At 41.5% G+C, this 24,866-nt stretch overlaps 1 protein-coding gene across 1 annotated transcript in view; it reads left to right on the plus strand.

The window, feature by feature from the left end:
• The first annotated feature begins 12,343 nt into the window (after nt 1-12,343).
• LRIG3 (leucine rich repeats and immunoglobulin like domains 3) overlaps nt 12,344-24,866 on the plus strand; it is a 47,114-nt gene continuing 34,591 nt past the window's right edge. Inside the window, exon 1 of the mRNA XM_088478124.1 lies at nt 12,344-12,748. Coding sequence (XP_088334250.1) covers nt 12,537-12,748 — 212 coding nt within the window. The 5' untranslated portion in view covers nt 12,344-12,536. The remainder of the gene's footprint in view (nt 12,749-24,866) is intronic.

Below are 24,866 nucleotides of genomic sequence, written 5' to 3' on the forward strand. Positions count from 1 at the left end.
ACTTCCAGAGATTGTGCCAATATTAGGAGGTCGCCCAAGTATGGTAGTATCCTGACTCCTTGTTGCCTGACATGAACACCATGACTGCCATTATCTAGGTAAATACCTGAGGGGCTGTAGACAGACCAAAGGGCAGTGCCTGAAACTGGTAATGTTGCTGATGAACAGCAAACTTCAGAAACCTTTGGTGAGATATGCATCCTGTATGTCCAGGGAAACCATCCCCGGCTCCATTTCCAGTATAATTGACCATAGGGTTTCCATACGGAACTTGGGCACATGGATAAACCTGTTGAGAGATTTCAGATTCAGAATAGGGCAATGAGACCCATTTGGCTTCTGTTGGGCCAGAGGAATGGGGATTATTACCCCTGAAACCAGCAGGGCACAAAAATCCACCTGAAGGGCCAGGGCCTTGACCGGGTCTGATGGAGGAGCTGTACAAAAAAAACTTCTGAGGGGGATGCCTCTGAAATGTGAAGGCATATCCTTGAGAGACCACTTCTCGAACTCAAGCATCTGTAGTTATCTGATGCCAGGCCTCCCACCCTGAGAGCCATCAGGCTGATGACTTATCATCCGGCTTGGAAGCTGGACATCTGGGCGACCATGATTTCTTCGTCTGCAGTCTGGCCTTCCAGCGAGAATTAGCTTGTCTGGAAAAATACTGTCCCTTTGCCATTCCTTGCAGGTGAAAGTTCCGAAACAAAGACTGCCTATATATAGAGGTAGTTGCAGATGCCAAACCTGGCAGATTTTGATGCTGCCAAGGTAGCCACTGCTTCTTGCATTTGGGAGAGATAGGACAGTTGTTCTCTGGTAGCCTGTGGCATACTGACTTCCAGAGCTTTTGCCCATTCCTCCATCGCCTTGGCTACCCAGACTATGGCCATAGCTGGCCAGGTAATAGCTCTAGACAATGAGAAAACCAGGTCTGATGGAGGAGTTGTATTTCTGGGGGATGCCTCAGGAATGTAAGGGCATACCCGTGATGGACCACTTCTCTAACCCAAGCATCCATAGTTGTCTGATGCCAGTGGTAAGAAAACTGGAGAAGTCAGCCTTCTACCCTTCGATCCCCCAGGGGGAGGCCCGCTCCACCAGGTAGCTGGCTTAACGTCCAGCTTGGAGGCTGGAAATTTGATTGTCCAAGATTTCCTGGTCTGTGTCTTCCTGCGGGAAATATCCTGTCTAGAAAAAGACTGTCCTTTTGCCCTTCCCTGTGGTTGAAGGGACCGTTTTATACATAGGGGTAGATGTGGAGGGCAACCCCGCAGTTTTAGATGCTGCCACGCAGTCACTATGTTATCCAATTCTGACCCAAACAGTACTTTCCTGACAAAAGGTAAAGACTCATGGGCTCTCTTGGACCCTGCATCAACCTTCCAGGTCCTCAGCCACAGGGTCCTCCGAGCAGCCACCGAGGTTGCTGATACTTTAGAAGCCAGAATACCTGAATCAATAACTGGTTCCCCAACATATGCAACTGCTTTTCGCAGACAGCTATTCTCTGGTAGCATCTGGCATACTATCTTCCAGAGATGTCCATTCCTCCATAGCCTTAGCCACCCATGCTACGGCAATAGCCGGCCTGGTAATAGCTCCAGATAATGAAAAAACTGATTTAAAAAAGTTTTCAAGTTTTCTATCTATAGCCTCCTTAAGAGGGGATGCAGCCAGGATAGGTAATGTAGAGCTCCAGACTTATCTTGTCACATGAGCGTCTACCGTTGGAGGAACTTCCCAATTGCTACACTGACTCGGTAAAAATGGATACCGAGAAGTTAAATTCTTTGTCGCATGGAAACGCCTATCTGAGGTATTCCATGCTTCAGACATGAGATCCGTCAGTTGTTCAGACTGAGGAAAATAATCTTTTGGTCACCTTCTGACGTGTAAAAACTGGAGTCTTACACTTAGTCGGAACCTTCTCTTCCTCTATACTTAGGACAGATCTAACTGCTCTTACCAGAGAGGGGACATCTACTGAGGATTGGTGGTCTTCCTCAATCGAGTAAGAACCGGAACTCTGAGTATCAGAGTCTGATGATGATGATGCCGTGTGAGGATCCTGAGGCAATCCCTGAAGAGATGGTCTCTTATTTTTGCTTTACCACCACTGGACTATTCGCTTGCATTACCTGCTGAGTGGCTATAGACGGTAGCATACTCTGACTAGAGTGAGCATAAGCATCAAACCAAAAAGGATTCATGTAAGACATATACATAGATGGATGTAACTGTTGTGGGTACACCACAGAGAGATGCAGCACCGTTGCAGGCGCCTGTGAAGCTGCTACACAGTCCACTAAATTCGACCACAAGGCCCCAATGTGGTTCTTGTGCAGGTGCTGGTGTACCAGAATGGAGAAGAGGCTGTTTAAAACAGGCCCTACATAAACCATCTTGCACAAAATTCTGTTCTGACAAGCCTGCCGAACAGGATCTACATGATACCAGCGTAGGAGGCTCAACCTCCTTCTTTCCTGTGCTTTGTCATAACAGCGTGTCACAGGTATAAAGTATAAATGTAATGTGACCGTCTTCACAAGTAAATGTGCAAGACTATGAAAAAACCCACACACCTGTACAGAGGGATGAAACACAGTGATAGATATATATGACAGTTCAGAAAATAAAAAGATAGTATCAATACAACAGCTAGCGTTAAAGTCACATACAATGCAAGTATATTACATATGCCTCGCAAATGTAAATGCAAATGGACTCTGAATCACATGACCAAACCCCTGGGGGCTTGGTAGGATATAGAGCACTGTATACCTTACCCAAGGTTAGAGGCATACAGGGAGACTGGCGCACAACTTTGAGAACCAACAGCATTCAGCAGCGCACACTAGGTGAACTGCGAGCATTTCAGTACACGAGGTGGTCATAAATAACAAACCAGATGTGGAAACCTACACAGGAAGTTGCGTCTGGGTTGGGGGAGGAGCGGCCGGAGGGGAACCTATCTCCCCTAAACTGCGATTTTGACGACCAGGTACGCTGGCCTCACAGCCGTAGATGCCTACTAGTGCGCTGCTAGTGTATCTACTACCCATCCCCGGCATCATACAATAAGGTCTCTGCCGCCTTAGTGAGGCACTCTGATGAGCCCTTCACCCGCAGCAGTCTTAGATGCATCTCCTACACCAGAAGCGAGGACTGCAGCATATAATTCCTCACAAGCGAAGAATCGCCTTACCTTGTCAACTCCTTGGATCCGATTGCAGTTCCGGGCCCCAGCGTCGCTGCTAACTAAGCTTCAGTGAGACCCTCCAAAATCCCCAAAGCCCTTTCAGGAGCTGGCGTTTCAGCATCAGCGGAGGTAGCAGGAGTCGTAGTACAAGCGTCCCCTTGGACGCTTCCCCGCAAGCGAGGTTAGTACTATCAACCCAGTATATGTAAAAAACTAAGGTAAATCAACAAAATAAAAAAGAAAAAGGACTGCCTAAGCAGTCCCGCTGTTATAAAAAGTGCATCTGGACACTTGCCAAGCACCAAACCAAAAAAATTGAATGCCTGTGTCTGGGGGCGGGGTATATAGGGAGGAGGCCCTATGCATGCTGGGAGCTTCAAAGCTGTAGCTGTTTGGTGCAATGGATTACTCCAACTACATACCCCCAATGTAGTTCCTATGGACCCTGAAGAAGAAAAAGTTTATCCCATGAGTCAAAGTGAGAGTTTGATTTTAGTTGACACAATTCTAGTGGCAGGCGACACTAGCTTCTTAATTCACCTTATGGCCCATAACTTGTTCCTGCTCCTCCTTTTGCTCTGCCACCAGCCACTGCACCCCTAATTTATTTCAAAAGACAATGTAATATGACACAAATACATAAGTAGCAATTTGTTTTGCAGTTACTATATTCAAGGATTCCACTGAAAACTTGTGTAGAATAGGTAAGGGAGAGGAAATGGTATTTCATATCCTTCCTTGTTATGACAATACCTAAAGAGAATTGATAAGTCCTCTTCACCTATATCCACAACTTTTCCCTTAAAGTTGAACACACTTACTGGTATTCAGATGTCATGGCTGCTGACACTTGAGAGTCCTGGAGGGAAGCAGGCCTACTAGGCACAATAAACTGGGGTGGTCTTAGGAATGACCTTTCCATGAAACTCAGTAGCACAGGATAAAAGTAAAATAGAATTTATTCACATATTCAAATAAAGTCTCAAACAGCACAGAGGATCACATTTGCAATAATATGTATAGGAGAAAATCCCCTAATATATATATAAGCAGTCTTAGTATATAAGAAGTAACGTGGTAGGGAACCCCGAGTCCAGAATGAGGCCAACACCTCAGGATGACATTAAGGACCTTTGCGAAGGTAGAACCCTGTAGTAATCCAGAGCAGAGCGGACCCTGCAGAATAGTATAGTTCCGGGACAGGGCCGTGCCCTACGGTGCAGTGAGAGCCTTGTGGAGTAGTGAAGTCGGAGCAGGGTTTAGCCTTGTAAGACGATGAGATTCCAGGACAGGGTTGAGCCCTGCAGGGTGGCTAGAGTTCAGAGCGGGTTGAGCCCCGTGATGCAGAGAGGATTGTAGCGGGGTTGAGTCCCGTGATGCGGAGAAGATTGTAGCGGGGTTGAGTCCCTAGATGCGGAGAAGATTGCAGCAGGGTTGAGCCCCATGATGCGGAGAAGATTGTAGCTAGGTTGAGCCCCGTGATGCGGAGATGATTGTAACAGGGTTGGGCGCTATAGTGTGGCTAGGGTTCAGAGCGGGGTTGAGCCCCGTGATGCAGAGAAGATTGTAGCAGGGTTGAGCCCTGTGGTGTGGCTAGAGTATGGACCGGGGTTGAGCCCCGTAATGCGGAGAAGATTGTAGCAGGGTTGAGCCCTGTGGTGTGGCTAAAGTACGGAGCGTGGTTGAGCCCCATGATGCGGAGATGACACTGTAACGGTGCGGTTGACAACTGTAACAAGGATGAGTTCAATATCCACAGGAACGAAAAGACAACAGGTAAAGTGCAGCAAAATTATGAAAGCACAATGATGGAGCAAAAGCAATACTTAGACAATAGGAATGCTGGGCTCTGTAGTGCAGCGGATGACTGGCATCAGAAGTTCATTTGGAATATAACAAAGTCCACAGCAATCCACAGGCACAGCGGGGATCTGGCAGGAGTCCAAGAAAAGACCTGAAAGCAACGTTGCACAGACACTGAGACACAGTTAGTAACAGGCTTTATACCAGAGGTCTGTGATCCATAGGGAGTTTCAGAACAAATGGAATCAGGTTTGAAATTATGAGCAATCTAGGAATCCCACAACCTGATGACACCTGGGAAACAGATGATCACTTTAACACTCTATCCCCTGAATGAGAAGCATGCCAGCAAGCAGGATAGCTCCTTCAATGACCACAATGGGACTTTGGCAAATGTAGTCTATCTTTATGTACTGAAATAGTCGCAGTCTTGACATCAGATGCCTGAGGTTATTGTACTGATATCTAGCAAAGTACACTTCACTCTGGTATGTCCATATGCAACACGAGGATTAGCAGCAGATGCATTAACCATGGTAAACCCTCTGGTGGTAAAGGCTGGCTGCAGATAAAGGGGTTTATTCAATTAACTTGCTCAGCATGTGAGGAAGGTGAATAGCCATTGCAACAGCATAGAAACGTTGACAACAGCAGGCAAAATTGCCCCCCTTTTGGCCTAATCTTGCCCTGGACTTGCTGATTTTTATACATAACCCTTTGGGACTGCGAACAAAAATCTGTGAGTCTGAAGACATCACAAATGTGGCATATAGCTTTTACTCACGGACGCAAGATGAATCGAACCGAAAAATAGTAATACTTAAGCATGCCAATGTATGAGACTGAAGACATGTGGTAGAAGAGCAAAAACTGGTTATAAATCAACAAAGCCAATTATACAGGCCAAGGTCAAAGACTGGTAAAAGAAAGCAAAACGTCAAACATTCCAGGGTCATGACTGGCAGCAAACAAACAGAAAAAATTATGTATGAAACTCAGCAATAGCGAATTGATTACAGAAACACAGGTCACTACACTGAATTGGGAGCTATCACCGGTCGTTACTGAAGTGTCCAACAAGTTTTTTAAACCTTCCAGGACCAATAGGCTTGACCCTAAATCAGCCTAGCACCACTAAGGCTGGGGAAAGAGTGGGGTCCTGGAGAAGAGGAGGACACTAGCAATGTTTCCTGAGCAACCAGTGAGACAGCCAGAAAATAAATAACATCAGCATGCAATGTGCCAAGCACCAGCTGCTAGTGTGCTGACACCCAATGTCACTTCTAATACTCCTCTCTACCTCTTCTCACACTGCTTATACCATGACTTCTAGAAAAAGAGATGGGGCAACGGACAGGAGGCGCATTTCTAGGAGGATAATGGGAGAGGAAATAGCACTGCAGTGCTGTGTCAGGCATGAGTGACTTGTGGAATGCCTCTATTCCTACCGTTGTATGCACCAAGTGACACTAATGAAAAGGAGAAATTTCTGTTAAACATAACCTTTCTGTAGAAGTCACAGGCAGACAATGTAACTATACTGGACAGACTTTAGATATATCAAAGTAAATGCTATTTTGGTACGTTATGTATTTTGGAAAATGTTATGTATATAAACCTTTGCACATGTTTATTAGAATTGATTGACCTAATTTAAGAAGTGGAAAAAATAAGTCCTTGCACAGTGTATTACAATCTTGGCAAATTTACCTTTTCATATGCCTCGCACAGACATAGGTGCACGCCCACAGTACTTTTATTGGAATTGCACCTGGAAAAACACTCTACAGCACTCCAGATCCAGCTGGAAATCTGCATGTCACTCCAAAGTACAGATTATTATCACCTTAGGAACAAATATTTCATGAATTAATTTTCTTTTTTTCATGAAATACCGCTCATGTCAGCCTTCATTATGGCTTCAATTAATCATGAGAGTAAATGAACATCAGGACTATATATAGTACAAGCATTAGCATTGTACATTTGAATGTTTTTATGCATAGTTTGACAACCACTTAACAATAAGATTTACCATATTAGGCAAGCCCGGAATGTGCAAAAGGCATTAAATATAAACCCAATTTCCACCACCACCATGTGTAAAATCTCTGCCATCCAGTTGATATCTCTTTAAAATAAACCTACTCCTAACCTTTGATTTGTATTCATCTCATCCCAAAAAATTATAGTAATAACACAGAACATCCTGAATGCATAGCTCCTTCTGTCAACAGAGGCAGAAGTTTGCACCACTGCAACATTACTCTTCATAAAATAATTAGTCGAAAGCTAATTGGCATAAAAACTCCACTTCTTACTTTCTAAATGTTTGGTTGCTGAAGATTCACAAGTAATATTTTATTGAATCTGTATTAACATCATCTATCTAAAGCCGCCATAACATTATTAGTATTTCAATTGTCGAACAATAATTAAACTAAGGAGACTACTTTGGAGATAATCCTTTGCATTTCATTTTACAGTCATACTCCTTAACATTAAAATATTCTCTAAATGCTAGAGAATGTGTGAAGACAAAATAATTATTACTAAGTGGCCCAATTAAAACACTTTTGAATAGCAATTGAAAATTAACAAGATGCATACATATATATTATTTACATATTTACAGTATATGTAAAATATTCATTGACCCATGTCTTGCTACACACATAATTATATATTACATGTCTAAGGTTTACTTTATCTTAGGATGTATGCAACTCAACATAATGCAGACATTCAAATACAAGTGGGTGTGCAAACACATATTTGCTTATAGATAAATATGACATCTTTATGGTCAAATGTAAATAATACCTATAATGTTTAATTATGTGATAATCAGACACCAACTCCCAATAGGTATTTATGAGAGGCAGTTCAGGAAGTGATAGATGAGAAATTAGCATTCACAACTCTGTCGAGTGACGTACATTAAGCATGGGAACAGAATTGTTTACAGAAAGTCTCTGTAGTGCTTACCAACATTATCTTCCTCTATAGGGGTCATTTCAATTAGATACAAGTCTGTAAAAGAAAACGTGTATCATCAAACTTGCATATATAGTGGCAACATGTGTTTTTGCAAAATGCAAGGTTCAATTAGAATGAATCATTCCTGGGACTTGTGGAGCTGTTGCGCAATTTTTCTACAAAAAACGATCTGGGAGAAGTGCATGAAAGAGTGGGGACATCATCCTTTACCCCCAAAATATTTCAAGTGAGATAGCAGGACCATATAGCAGGCTATGAGTGGCCATAAGGAAAGTACTGGAGGTCAATAAAAGATGTAAAATAACTGATTTTTGCTTTTTTTTTATTACTGGTGGAAACATGACATCCAGCAAGTGTTTTTCAGCCAATTACAATCATTACAGTATTTTTTGTTCCTAAAAGTGTATGTGAAGTGATTTGTCAGTGTTTTTATGCAAGTTTGTAAAAAGTTATAGATCCTAGAAAAAAGTTAAAACAAAACCCTCTCCCATACAACACTTCTCAATATACAGTATATACGTCATTTAACCATTTATCAAGCGTTTTAGAGAAATTCACCTGAAAAATGACAGTACATCTCTTTATTGTCCAAATTATGCTATTTAAACTTGTCCAAGTGCATGATCATTAATTGGGAATAGTATACCAGAAGATCTGCACTGTGGGGGTGATTCAGACCCGGACGCAACGCAGCACACTTTCGCAGCCATCAGGGGCAGGGTATGCAAATTCCCCAATAGCGCAGCATGGCTTAAGGACGCCCTCTATGTCTTAGAGAGCAACGGCACAGCGAACGCCACGTTTTCTTTCGCAGCACACGTCATCTCCAGGAAGTGTATGCAAAATCAGTAACATCGAAAGCCATCGGAGCTGCTCGTAGCCCTTGAGGTAGACCCTACCCTGCCGCAAGCACTGCGATCACTGCAGGCTGAAATACAACCAGGTGACGTGTACAATGTTTCCTCCATGCTAATTATGCAAGCCCATGAAACGCCGTTAGATCACACAGGCATTCCTGCGTTCACACATCCACACCCCCGTTTTCATAGACCTTTCCCCTGACACCACCCACAAACGGCACTATCTGTCACTCAAAGTAGCGCTCAGTCTGTGTACTTCGAACGCCTGATTTCTGATCGCTAAGACTATCTTGCACACGTGCACTGCGGCTTATACGCATGCGCAGAATGCAAAAATTGGTCAGCTATAAGCGAACGCCGCGTTGCGTCCGGGTCTGAATCGGGCCCTGTGTCCTAACATTTTTTTCCTTAAGCTAAAGATAATCCCTACTTTTTCACCTGCTGAGGGGGTGCAAGCACAAAAATGTGAATTTACTGTGAAAAAAAGTGTGAGTTTAGAATGGAACTGCAAAGGCAATTTGAGAAGTAAATTGGCTGTGAAAATAGCTTGAAGGACCCAACTCATTCCTAAATTAATATAAGTTAGCCTGACTGCGCTAAATTCTAAATATCATAACACTTAACAAATTAGATGAACAAAAATGCAATCTGATGTATCCAATGGAAATCCAGCAATTAAATTCAGTTTCCATATGGTCCAAAAATATGTACAGTCAGGTGCATAAATATTGGGACATTGACAGAATTTTCATATTTTGGCCTCTATTCCCCACCACAATGGCTTTGAAATGAAACAAACAAGGTGTGCTTGAACTGCAGACTTTCAGATTTAATTTGAGGGTAATTACATCCAAATCAGGTGAACGGTGTAGGAATTACAACAGTTTCTATATGTGCCTCCCACTTTTTAAGGGGCCAAAAGTAATGGGACTATCAACTCGAAAGATATTTCATGGACAGGTGTGGGCTATTCCCTCGTTATTTCATTATCAATTAAGCAGGTAAAAGGTCTGGAGTTGATTCTAGGTGTGACATTTGCATTTGGAATCAGTTGCTGTCGACTCTCAATATGAGATCCAAAGAGCTGTTACTATCAGTGAAGCAAGCCATCATTAGGCTGAAAAATCAAAACAAACCCATCAGAGAGATAGCAAAAACATTAGGTGTGGCCAAATCAACTGTTTGGAACATTCTTAAAAAGAAAGAACGCACCGGAGAGCTCAGCAACACCAAAAGACCCAGAAGACCACAGAAAACAACTGTGGTGGATGACAGAAGAATTATTTCCCTGGTGAAGAAAAAACCCTTCACAACAGTTGGCCAAATCAAGAACACTCTCCAGGAGGTAGGTGTATATGTGTCAAAGTCAACAATCAAGAGATGACTTCACAAGAGTGAATATAGAGGGTTCACCACAAGATGTAAACCATTGGTGAGCCTCAAGAACAGGAAGACCAGATTAGAGTTTGCCAAACAACATCTAAAAAAGCCATTACAGTTCTGGAGCAACATCCTATGGACAGATGAGACAAAGATCAACTTGTACCAGAGTGATGGGAAGAGAAGAGTATGGAGATGGAAAGGAACTGCTCATGATCCAAAACATACCACCTCATCAGTGAAGCATGGTGGTGGTAGTGTCATGGCGTGGGCATGTATGGTTGCCAATGGAACTGGTTCCCTTGTATTTATTGATGTGACTGCTGACAAAAGCAGCAGAATTAATTCTGAAGTGTTTCGGGCAATATTATATGCTCAAAATCAGTCAAATGCTTCAGAACTCATTGGACAGCGCTTCACAGTGCAGATGGACAATGACTGAAGCATACTGCAAAAGCAACCAAAGAGTTTTTAAGGCTAAAAAGTGGAATGTTATGCAATGGCCAAGTCAATCCCCTGACCTGAATCCGACTGAGCATGCATTTCACTTGATGAAGACAAAACTGAAGGGAAAATGCCCCAAGAACAAGCAGGAACTGAAGACATTTGCAGTAGAGGCCTGGCAGAGCATCACCAGGGATGAAACCCAGCATCTGGTGATGTCTATGTGTTCCAGACTTCAGGCTGTAATTGCCTGCAAAGGATTTGCAACAAAGTATTAAAAAGTGAAAGTTAGATTTAGGATTGTTTAGCTTGTCCCATTACTTTTGGCCCCTTAAAAAGTGGGAGGCACATATAGAAACTGTTGTAATTCCTACACCGTTCACCTGATTTGGATGTAATTACCCTCAAATTAAATCTGAAAGTCTGCAGTTAAAGCACATCTTGTTTGTTTCATTTCAAAGCCATTGTGGTGGTGAATAGAGGCCAAAATATGAAAATTCTGTCAATATCCCAATATTTATGCACCTGACTGTATATATATTGTATAGAATTCAGACAGAACCACAGCGGAAGGAAAAGATGTGAACAGTTAAACGTGTAATGTGCTGCATAATATGTTGGCAGTATACAAATAATACGGTCAATCAAATTTATTGCAAAGGGTGCGAGCTGCCATTGCCACCTCATTAAAACGCCGTTACAGCACGTCATCTTGCACCTCTTGTTGTCTGCTCCAAGCCCAAATTTGCATAATTTTGTTCTGAGCCCTATGGGACTGCGAGCACTTCTATGTGAATTTGGGCTGCCATCAAGTGCGCCCGTTGTCGTGATGACTCTCAACCGCAAGTACATTGCATTTAATTGGATTGAGCCCAAAGGTTGATGATGATGATAATAATAATGTAATCACTGACAGTAGTTATCACACCGATAAATAGGTCAATGTTTTCAAGTCAGCTACAGTATTATTTTCTGCTAACCCAGAGTACGGCAACATTTCTTGTGTGGCTATAATACAACAGCTGTCAATACGTCCCCAAACCCAGGTTTTATAGATAAATACTTATGAAGAGACCCCATAGTATTTTATAGCAGAGCTCAGTGTGTGTGGCCACAACCTGCAATAACAAATGTTTGGTCACATGATTGGTGTGATTTCAACGTTGTTGTACAAACAGACGCTCCAGAGACCAGAACACATTTTTCTTAGTGGTTCTAATGAATTAAATCCTGTCTATTGTTTGCTTCTTTTGATAATTATTTTTGTTTGTGTAGAACATTTAAAAATAACTTTCCTGGGTTTTGTATTCATAGTATCATATCCTTTTTGTTTATAAAAAAGAATCCTAAATGAAGTGATCATGGTGTAAGGTTGAATGTTCTGAGAACAACTATCAATTGCTGTAGTCACGTCTAAAGATACAGCAGGGAAGTCTTTAGCATGGATGATAGCCCCCCTCCCCCTGAATAGGGAAAGCACAGTGTAATCAGGGACTATCAGCAATCTGTGTCACCCCCTGAGTGAGAGGTGTGAGATAGGTGGAGTGCTGCTGCTTTCTTCTCTTTAGACCCCATCCCCCACACAGCAGCGCATGTTTGCATCACGTGAAGAGCACTGCCTCGGCCAATAGCAGCAGAGCCCAGCACCCTTCCCTGCCCAGCCAGGGGGACGAAAGGGGGAAAGTTTGTTCTGCAAGTTGTTGTACTTTTTCCTGATCGGATTCTGCTCTGCAAAGTTTTTGGGGCCCTAATCAGTTGCGCTGTGCAGCGTGTGGCGGCTCTGTCGGTCCGGACTGAGGATTATTGCTGGAACTGGGATCTATCTGCAGCTGTACAGGAGTATACTCATGCTGCTGTGCGCCTGGCCGGCTCTGCGGGCTCGGAGGAGAATGCTGGTGCTGCTGGTGGCCCTGCTGATACTGGAGTACCCGGTATCAGCGCTGCGTACTGATCACAGCTCCTGCCCGGCTCCATGTCGTTGCTTTGGCGACCTGTTGGATTGCAGCCGCGGGGACCTACAAACGGTGCCGGAGCGCCTCCCGGGCTGGGCTGTGCAGCTGTAAGTACCCGAGGACGGGACGAGGGGCTAGCAGCAGCACTGGGAGGACGGAGGATGGGAGCGGGGTACTTTGCGCAACTGAGGGGGCAAGGAGTCAGTTACCTGATCTCTGTATCACAATGTAATAGGGGCAGGAGGGTGACGGGACTTTGGCTATTAGTAATGACGGTAATAGGCTTAGATTTACTGAGTGCCTCTGCATATAACTCGACTGGTGTCCTTTGTTTTGTCGGTGTTACATGATCAATTATTTACATGCATGTACAATATCTGTTCTCCATGTCCTGGGTACGTGTTTTTAACAAGGGTTTGTTTGTTTTATGGGGTGGGGGTGGGAGAGAGTTGTAAATTCTTCCAAATGTAGCCTTTGTTTTGTGGTATTTGTGAATTTAGAGCTAAAATCTGCTATTATCAATAATTGTTGGTAATATGAATTTTAAATTGAGCCTTGGGATGTGATGTTGTAGATCTGAAGCACAACCTACAATTGTACTTACGTGTGGTTTGTTCATACCAAGCTGCATTATGTTCTCATCCTGGTCACTCATCACCAATGATTACCTACAAGTAAGGTTCTTATCTGAGACATGTGGCATTCAGCACTTCATTGTTTAATCACAAAAAGACTGCTAACAGTAGTTATGGGTTTTAGCACTTGCTGGTGAGCTCATGTAAATGAAGTGACTGTCCATAGTTTCCATTCGCAACAATGTATCTTATTAAATATATATTCCCATCTATTCTTTTATTCTAAAATCATGTGCACTGGCTCCTAAGTGATGTTCGTGGTCCTTATAAATAGTTACTTATGTTCCTGCTAGTAGTACATTGGCCTAATCGTTTGTAAGACAGGGAACCCTTTTTTAACCACCCTAAAAAATGTGCACAGACTCTGCTTAGCTGTATGGAAATGTTGTCACACACATTCTGATCACACCTTGGTAATGTAATTCAAATCCTTCAGCTAGTGGGGAGTTTGCTGTGCAGCACACATCTGTAGCTTTGTTACTTTCCTGTAATGAAGTTTCATCTCATGTAGCAGATGTTTTCATTTGTTATATTGTTGTTTTTCTTTATATTACATTCAGCGTTCACATTTGTTGTGTATTGTCTGTTCTAGAAAGTGGATTGTTACAATAAAATGTTGTAAACACTTGCAATACATTGGTTCCTCTCACAGACATTCTTTTTATTAATGGCCAAAGTGCTGGAATTTAGTACTTTTTATTTTTATTTATTTTTTTATTGTTGCAGAAACAAATGAAGGTTTCAGTGTTTACTAGCAAGAAGTGTTTTTAGTGGTTTGCTGTTTTTAATTACAATATAATATTTCAGTGGAATACAAATACTCCATTTTAAATGTTTGGTTCATGGAGGGTCTGTGCATACACACCAGAATGATATCGGCATGATTAGGGCACATCGTGTCACATAATATTGCACGTGAGGCTGTACATATTAATGGAGAACGGAACAGTGATTCTTCCGTCTTTCATTAAATTTTTTTAAGTGTGTACCGGCAATCATGCAATGTCCAGGGTGAAGGCAAATCGCCCTGAACATTGGCATGATTGGTCGTTTAGGTGTGTACCCAGGCTAATGGTGCGTATCCACTACACAAGAGTGGAACTACTGTATGATTACAACATTGTAATCGTGCAATCGTTCCTCATCCTGTGCAGTGGATAATGTGCCCACACTGAACGATATGTGGTTCAGTGCTGGCACCCTCTCTCATCCCCGAACATGCACAATCTGTCGTTATTGGCAGGTTAGCCTGCATGTTCAGGCGATGATAGATGTCAAACGACCAGCGGGAGCGCACATCCTTGGTCGTTTTCAACATTTGAATGCATGATTTATAAACTATTAATGAGCGATTGAACGATAACCATGTAATCGTTCAATTGATAATTTTAATCGTCTAGTGGATATGCGCCTTAAGATGCAGATTGCAACATCATATCTATTTCTGTAATACTTTATTTTAAATATTGAATTTAGGAACATTGAAGCCTGTGCAAATAAAGCAATTGTACAAAGTATAAGCTATTTAGTCATGGTATTATTTTATATGTATGTGTTTTTAATACTTGTCCCATCTTATGCATATAAAAATGAGGACTTGGCTTAACAATACTACATACCAATTGTACTTTGCTACATTCAGAAATTCATTATTGAAATCTGCTCTACTGTACTACTTTTAAAGCTGGTGCAAGTGATTGTAATTTACATGTCACCTCCTACTGTGTCTTACAATAGACTTCTGCATAGAAAAGACTCAGGAACTTAAGGCAGGAAACCCCCCAGTGTAAGCTCCATTCTAATAAATAAAAAAACCTGTTCTCTTTAAAATACTTTAAACTTAAGTTCTATAAAGCTAAACCTTACAATAGACTTAACTATATGTAATTCAGTGCAGACAGCCTCCCTCATACCCGAAAATGCCCAACCTGTCATTATCGGCAGAATGACCAGCATGTTCAGGCGATGATTGATGTAAAAAATGACGACCGGAAGCACGCATCGCTGGTCGTCTTTGAAATTTTCATGCGCGTTTGTGCACTATTAATGAGCTTTTGTTATCGTTCATTCGCTCATTTAATCGCATAGTGGATACGCATCTTAAGACTTTTATCAGTTTGTTTAACTTTTTGAGTTTGCTGTAGCAATTGTATAACTTGGATAAGGGGTTTCAAACTTAAACTAAGCAGGAAGGCTTCCAATTAAATGTGGCTAGTTTTTGTTTAATTACCTCATGGATATAATGCTGTTTTATCCATGAGAGAATAGCTGTTTTGACAACATATGGAATAGATTATTCAAGTGACTTGGTGAGCTCTTGTAATTCACTGCAGGCATCCATTATAGTCCTAGTATATATTGGAATATGATTGAAAAATAACTTGTTTAAACTATTTACCCTTGTTTGTCAAAAAAAAAGTAAAAAAAAATGTGTATATACAAATATTTTTATTTTATGTTTAACAACTGTTTTTAATTTGATTGTAAAGATGAATTACAGCAGTAAGGCCCAAGGCAACATACACAATGGACATACAAGGGTGAGCACATGGAATTCACTGTAATTATAACTCTAGAACATGGAAAACACTCATCATGAGTGACATGGATGCATAGTGAAAGGAAGCTGTGTGAGGTGCATGGCTTCATTCACTAAGCAGCAATGATAGGCATGTGTTCTCTGTGGCTACTGACTAAGGACCGTCCATACATCAGTTGTTGTTTTTAAATTTCGGAAATACTCTGCATTAGCTGCATCTTTTCAGGGTAGGCATGCAGGGAAGCCAAGAGTTACTGGTGTCCTTGAGGTAAACAGCAGTGTGCTGTGGACACACACTAGACCCCAGAGCAGCCAGGCTCCTTCTCTTCATCCCCAATAACTACTATATTTGGGCAGCACCTGTTCTAAACTCCTCTGTACAGGCAGTGATCGCGCTGAGCAAAAAGAAATGTGGGTCCCAGGAACCCCTAACTTTAAAAAATTGCGGTTCTACTTTGCAGTTTGAGTCCTGTCACAATTTATGGTTTTAAGCTCTCCATACGCCCTGATACCACCCCACCCCACCCCACATGCCCTACACATACTGTACACTATGGAAAGTCAGTCACCAAATACCCTATAATCTTTCCCATCCCATTAGTGTCATCATTGGGATCAAACCCCAGCCCCCATGGCCATAACAGCACCCAAATCAATAAAACACATGAAATGAGCACAGACTATGGGGCCTATGTATCCAGCTGTTTTTTACATAGAATTATGCAGAAACTGTAGTTTCTGCATAATTTTATGCATCGTTCCTATGTACTAATAGTACAATGCAGGAGATTTTACAAAAGTGTCCAGCAAGTGCTAACTTGCACTGTAGAAAGCAGTCCCTATTATTATCAATGGGGACTATGATTTGACCTCTATGTACTAAACTCAAGAAAGAAAAGCTTTTTGGAGTTTACCATCTTCAGGGGGCTTCAGGGTCAGGAGAGAGAGCTTTCGAACGTTCCCCCGCAGCCCCCGACCGGCTCCGGAAGTTGACGCTGTGCGCATGTGCAGGACCAGCTTTCCCCCGGTGAAGTCTTTCATTTCTGTGAAAAGACTTCTATAATTTCCCGGAATATAACTCGCAAGGACAGCGGTTACCGAAACCACTGTCCCTGTGAGTTCCCCTTTGTACATAGTGGGGATATTTTCATAAAAAATTAAAATATCCCTGGCAATATGGATAGATAATTGTGGACCAGCCGTTATTATTACATAGACCCCTATAAGCCCTTTTCAAGTGAATATTAAAGGACACTAATGTGTAGCCACCTATATACTTTTCTTAACAAGTCAATTTTTTTAGTGTGAAAATCTAAACTTAATGGTGCAATTATTATATTAGAAGGGTGTATGCAGTGCAACATAATAATATTAATACCATAACATCCAGGTGACCAACCAATACGAGATATACACATGAGGAGGGACTATATTTGTAGAGAGACCTTCTCTGCTGACTCTGTATATGGCTGCTCACTATTATTACAGCAATGAGATGGAAACAAGCTGTAGACACAAGAACATAAGTCAAGAATATGACAACATTGTTAGGGGCGTGGCTTATTAGCTGCCGTCATGCTAGCGTTAGCAATAAAGTTTTCATGCTGTAGGCATTGGCCCAGGGATGGGGCTGCAATATACATGTGCCCAGTTATGAGGCTCCTCAGTAAATGCACTATTCATGTGTCCCATGCTGTGTGACACACAGGGATGTGGGGATGCCCTGTGCTTTGTGGCACACAGGGATGTGGGGATGACCCCCTGTGAATGTTGCAGGAAGAAGTTGGAATGCCACACTATATGCAACACAATGAAGGCTAGCTGCAGTTCTTGCTCCCCTGGTGTATTAGATGCCTTCACTCTCCCAGCTGAGATCACTGCTCGGCCCAGAACCGCCTATAGTCACATTGTTCATTCCCCCTCGGCAGTGAGCGGCTCCTGCTTCACCACCACCAATGCCACATCCATCAACCTCCCTCTGGTTCCCGAGATGACTGCCGGAGAGGTTACTGACTCACAGCTGGCAGCGACCAGCGGGGGCCCCATCTGTGGATGCTAGCAAGCAGCAGAGCAGACAGCTCTGATCAACAGCAGCTCCCCGCCAATCACAAGCCAGGACGAGAGCTTCAGTCAATCAGAGGTGAGCAAGGCTGGGCTGTTGGCTGCTAACCATGCACAACAAGAGCAAAGTCAGCCAGGTCCAGCCCAGCACAAGTTTGGTATAGAAGCTGTCAGTGACACTGACAGCGCGTCCTACGGGACCTGGTAATTTTTTTTTTTTAATCCGAGTCCCTTTCTGCCTGTAGCATGTAAAAATGCGATATCGCGTGTTGTTTGTGATCATTTATAGGTATGTGTTTTTGGGGGGTACCCAAGAATATTACGCATCTGCAGGATTTAAGAAAAATGAAACTCTGCAGACCTCTCTGATATCTGCTGCAGTCCTTCCAATTCTGATCACAAAGGAGCCCCATATGTTTTTAAGGGGGCTGCTATGCTATTGGGTTTATCAAGCTCTAGAATGTGAAGCATTCTGGAGCCTAGCCTCCGCTAACGCCATCCGATGTAGTATCCTTTGGGCTATTCTTTTGCAAACTTTATTGGAGAGGGATATTCCGGAGAAGGATCTTCTGGATCGCTCTGTCTGGCCCGCTGACACCAGTGATCGTGGTAGATATCACTTTGCTTATAAGCATTCACCGGGACAGAACTTTTTTTGGAAACACTGTCCCAGCACTCTAACTTTGTTCTCCATACATAATTAATAGAAACCAATCATAAATACCTCCTAAACAGTTGGTATGGTGCTGTTTTCATAAATACAGGATCTGATAACATATTGAGAATTACCAATGTGTCGCCGTATTGTTCTGCTTTGCACGCATCTGAGAATTACAATAATCCAATATCGCTAATTCTCTTATGCACCTCTATGGAAAATTGGTGACATTCATTGTCCCAAGGTACCAGTGTTTCGTGTTCTAATTACAATTTTCATACAATGCCTGGAATTAAATTTCCCCCTAAAAAAATTGCGGAGTATAGACTGTATTTTATGATGAAATGTCATAAACTTATTTTGAGACTTAAAGAATTAAGGGTATTTCCAAAAGCTCTATTACTTGGGACACTGTCTAATTGCACTGCTTGTATCTATAAAACTTGGTTATCTTTTGAGTTGTTGGAAGGTTTTGTTATCTTTACAAAACAATTTCTGAGCAGATTGGTAAATGAGAGAACCTTCATGAAATGTAGTATTGTTTTTTTTTCAGATGGGAGAGGGGCTCTTATAACGATGACGCCTTAGCATGGGAGTCAACTTTTTAAAATTATTGGCTGTGCTTACATTCCTTCCACCAAATTACTGAGAAATGCTATGAAACGACATAACTACAGGCAGCACAAATATTATTTTCCCCTTTGTAATCTAAAATTCTAGACTTGAAGAACCTGCATATGAAAATAATTAGTCCAATGAATTCTGTACCATTTAAGCATTTTATTCTAAAGATGCACTGCAATCCAGTGCATGAGATGATCCAGCTGTGCCACTTGGTAATAGAATTGCACATCGGGCACACTGTGCCACACTCGTAGCTTATGAGTACCTGAAGCTATATTGAAGAAACCTCCTCCCCTTCTTTTTTTTTTTTTTTTCTCCTTCTTCCAGATAATGGCATATAAAATTTGCACAAAGTTCTTCTGGTGATATTAACAATTGATTCCATCAAAAAAAATATACCAGCTTATAAATTTAGAAAGCCTTGTCCTAGTAATTGCCAAGGGCTGTCGTTCACCTATTTAACTTTGAATATGTTAAAACCAATAAATAGTTCATAACCAATTTAAAAAAAAGTAGAACTTTGGAGATGCATATTCTGAGACTATTCTGGTATACCTATCTGCGGCATGGGGTACTTTGTGTTTTTTCTCTTCTTGACAAATAGTGTTTTTGTTCTTTATGCTTTTAATACAGTTTAAGTATAAAATCTGTTTTGTTGTAGTTACTCCACTAGTATAATTGCTACACATGTTGAGTATTATATACACTGTCATAATACAAAAAGTTTTTTGCAGTTTACATAGCTGCAAACTTGTATATGTATCATACACATCTTGAAAAGAACAACAGAACTGAATCTGCCTTGCAACTCAACATTCCTAAAATTCATTCAAGAGCATTGCATCTGTGTAAATAAGCCATGATTTGAAGACAGAAACCCCACTGTGTTTACTCAATTAACAGCTGTGACATTTGGCCCTGGAGTCACAGGACTACATCTCTGTAGGTGTGAGGGACACATGTGGTCAGACTGCTGTACAAACAGGGTTCATTTCATGAAAAGAAAAGTGTTAATGGAATTTTGTAAATAAAGATATCTATTAAAAAAAAAGAAATGTATTCTTTGAAGAAATTGAGATATTACAAATAATGTAAAAATATTATCTGGGTGCTGTAATGTGGGGATTGACAAAAGTTTGTTTGTTAAACTTTGTACAGATTTGTTTGATCTCTTAATCTAGTTCAGTACATTTTTGATTGTCCTAACAGTCCAGTCTGGTGGCCTTTTGATGAAAAACTTAACCATTCTCTACTGTACACATGTAAAAATGTAACGCTTCTCCTGTTTAAGCACTAACTGGGCATTGATGGGTGGATTCAATTAGCCCTAAGGTTCAGTCAGAACCCCATGCGTTATTAATTTGATGAACTATCTGGGTAGGAAAACGTTCCCACCGTAGTGACTTGTCTAAGGGCATAGCCAATCCATTGCCCTTGTTTATGACATAAATGTATTCTAATACTTAAGCGAACGGTTATCTGAGTAGTAGAAGTTGTTGTCCTGGGCATACACTGTCCAATTATCAGCCCATAATCATCTGATAACTGAACAGTGGGTTGCCATGGTTGATCAGGAATTATCAGTCTGTCGGACATGCAAAATTGTCCAGCATGTCCTATAGATCCAGTAATTTGTGCACTGCCGCGGACAAGCAGCAGTGCATACATACGGGAGGAACGCAGATATCGTGGCCATACATTGTGAAATATCAGTGTATGCTCCTGGTATCTGATGGGTTTCAGCTTGTCGCATAAAATTTCTGTCAGACCGACCAGACATTTAATCTGACCATGTATGCCCAGCTTGGACAATGAAAGCAAATGTCTGTCTGCCTTGGATTTATTCTGGCTACACATGTAGCAATATATGCGTTTTGAACATAAAAGCCTGATACATTTCTGAGCGGAGATGCAGGCAGCCAGGGGTGGAGTGATGCAAAAAGCATTATCTTGGTCCACTGCCCAATACTGAAAATTGCTGCATTGAGTAGAGAAAGTGAGCCTATGGTGCTGCGAGCACGGTGTATGATGTCATCACATGCTTCATCCCTCATTTTACCTATTTCACTAGGAAGTGGGCAGGTTGCGGAAGAGTGGCCCACTCTTCCAGGAGTCCGTGGGGACTCCCTGATGTGCGGGAGTCTCTCAGACGTTCCCGGGGAATTTGTATGGCCTGATGGCAACCTGCTTGGATTATTAGAACTTTCCAACTGTAAAGCGCTGCAGGCTATGAATATTTTTTTGTAAATATGTAATGATCGGATAGGGTGCAGTTATTGAAAGAGGCCACACCTATAATGGGGGTGTGGTCTCAGAGGCGGAGTGCTGCGGGCCCTCTGGCGTCATCCTATTAGCAGGATGCCTTCATAAGCACAGGGTGCATTTCGGGGGTTTTAAAATTTGTGTAGGAATGCTAATGTAAATACGGTTGAAAGATGACAATCAGCTTGTGTTTGTATGATCTGACCATGTGTGGCTGCTTTTTTTTTTTTTTGTAAGCGGTTTTAAACGTTCATATACAAATCTACATGCATGCATTTGAAAGTCTCAGGGACCATTGTGAATTATCACATTTTCTCTATTGCTCTGAATTTATATAAAGATATTAAGATAAATGTATTTTTTTGCATTTATACATTTATGTACATATTTAGGGGGAGATTCAGTTCTTTTATCAGACGACTTAACTAATGGGCACCTGACGGAGCAATTCATTTGTTGCTCTGTTCGGTCGACCATGCTGCGTGTGTGTGCGCCCGACAGCATCTGGTTTAAACACACGCAGCAGCTGAACCCGTCTAAAACAATGCTTAGGGCGCCCAAATGTCGACTTCTCGCACATTTCTGCTCGCCACCTCAGGAGGGTGCGAGCAGGAATGTGTCTGTCCATGGCTATGTGTGCCCGAACGGAGCAACAATTGAAATGCTCCATCGGGTGCCCATTAGTTTCTTAGTCAAAATTTAACTTAACATGAAAAGATCAAATTAGTTTGTATCTATAAAAAAATAAAGTGCAAATCCCATCCATCTGCCTTTCAATAATTTATCTTTTTATTTTTGTTTGTTTTTTTTCTGTTTCAATTCACTTTTCTACAATTTTTTTTATTTGTTTTTGTTTTTTTTCCCTTACGTCATTTGCATTTATAGTTGACAAATTGTGGTCACAGCTGCTGGTTTATTTGGAAATATATGGAATAAAAATTGAAGTTGCAAAATGTGCACTAGCTAGACCACCAGAGTAGGGGAGGTTTTAAATAATTACTTTTACAGATCCAGGTGCATTGTGAACAGCAAATCTGTTCTAACCGTATTTACCAGCTATTCAGATGATTATGGTAGTTGATTTTGAGGAGTGTGATGTTTTCTCACTTGAAATCGATGGTAAATAATTATGCATGACTATAAAGCCTTTCTAGTAATCTCTCTTGTGCATGCATGATTAATGTAAAATTGTAAAGCAGTACATATTTTTAGTGTTAAAATACCAGAGTCTGTTGGATGCCTAATGGAACTTGTTACGCTTGTGGCTGTGGTGATGGAATCCAGATGGACGGGGGCTTGGCTTTAGAGTAAAAGTGTCTGGCTCCACTGTGGTCCATCATGCAGCATTTTTTAAGTTTTAAAGCTCTGCACTTTGTGTGTCTGCCTTAAATCCCACGAGAACAGATTTTCTCACCTCTTCATGAGGTTGGTGGTTAGGCGAGAGTACTTTCAATAGCAAGGATTCTAGTTTTTTCCTTGCAAGAAAGTTGTTTTTTTTTTTTGTTTGTTTTGTTTTTTCTTATATTTAGTGGAACATTTTCTTATGTTGTTTGTTGACATTTCTGTGAACATTTAAAAAACAAAAAAAAACTTTTATTCTTATTAAGCATACGCATGTCATAGACAATATTATAAATAATCCTAAACTGTAGTTACCGTATATTCATCTTTTATTCGTGTGTGTGTGTGTGTGTGTAGCTTAAAGGAGAGAGAGAGATATAGATAGATATCTATCATATATATTGGTGTGTGTGTGTACTAAGATTTTACAATGCCTCTAGTAGAGTTTACTGAAGCTTCATGTGCATGAACTGCTGATTTCCATGTTTATTCATTAGAAAATGTTAAGTCAGCATCTCTTTGACTGTACGAGGGTCAGATGTTAATAAATCCCAAATCATGGTCTCATTGACTGTCTCCAGCTTCATCTGGATTTCATTAATTGCCTGCAAGTAGTACCTTTTTTATACAGTGGAATAAGCGAGGCAAGGAATAGGAATAAAAATTCCATTTGCCTTTAGAAGTCCATACTATGATGTAATGTGATCAAAACAAGACTATATTTTCTTTTCACTTGCAAATTTTAGTTTAACTGTTTAACATGCATGTCAATAATTAGATTGTTGATGTGTTGAAATGAGAAAATGCTCTTATTTGCATTTATATGTACACTTTTTTTGTACTAATATGTACATAGTTAATTATTGCACACTCTTTGTACACCTTTTCACTGTTGGTTATTTGCTTATTTCTTTAAATCACTTGATAGGGTTTGTGTGGGTTTTGTCTTGCATCAGATAGGACAGCAGAGGACACGTGGAGAAGCCACTTAAAATCATTTGGAACCTGAAATTTTTATCTGGCAAGACCGGAGGCTTGGGGCCTGATTTTAGAGATGTACGCTAACCTGACGAATTGCGCACATCTCCGATATTTCTTCTCTGTGCATGCACAGGACCTATTCTGCGCATGTGCAGAACGGATCCTGCGGTACCGCACGAATTTCCCCAAAGCCTCTGCTTGATTAACAGGCAGAAGCATTTGGGGGGCGGCCCGAGTTCCCAGGAATGGGAGCCTGTCGTCCCCATTTTATGGGATTGCTGAGGGCAGGGTCTGCGCAGATGTCCTGACCTCGCAAGCCGCCAGGACCCTGTCGGGCTCCGGTAAGTTTCAGAACAATTGATGGTTGTGATTGTTCTGATGGTGATCCTAGGCTGTGACCAAAGTCGCAGTGCTGGGATCACGCAAATGCAGCTAGGATGGGTCTGTTTCCTAAAGTCACCACTTGCTGCGTTTGCGATGGACGTAATTGCAGTAATGCTTGTGTGCGGCTCTGCAATTCCATCCATCTGAGTATATTTAGGTACACATTGTGCTGAGAGTGTATAGACAAAAACCTTAGAATCGTTCATCCTGAAAATCCTTAAGTTACGTATTTGGGGAACACATTGTCAAAGTTCAACGGGGGGGCAACATCACTTACCTTTTAATCCTCTTCAGCACTGTTTAAAACTGGTGCTTAGCATCATCTTTGAAGTAACTGCATTTTTATCCATGGATTATACATACTAGTAAAGATTCTTCAGCATGTTAGTTTATATAGAGGGAGGATTGCATTGCAGTGAAATAGTAAAAGTGTGAGAATGTATAATTTCTGTTTGGGCTGACACATACACTACATTGGTCCTTTTTTACATTGTAAGGTTTCAGTTTTAGGGGCCTATTCATTAAACCTAAAAATTCTCTGGAGATTATTAGCTTTAGAACTCTCATGGAGTTCTAGCTAATTATAGGAGGAATTCATCATTTCTCCTCTCCATAAGTATCTATTCCGAAAAGCTGTAATTTTTGCGATGACAGCTTTTCGGGAAATAGATAATTTTCCCTGCCTACACTACCTTATCGCATCTGGAAACAGTGCTGCGTATGCGCTGTTACATCTGTAA

This window comes from Taudactylus pleione, unplaced genomic scaffold (genome assembly GCF_031769625.1).
Source record: "Taudactylus pleione unplaced genomic scaffold, aTauple2 ptg000207l, whole genome shotgun sequence".
Lineage (NCBI taxonomy): Eukaryota > Metazoa > Chordata > Amphibia > Anura > Myobatrachidae > Taudactylus > Taudactylus pleione.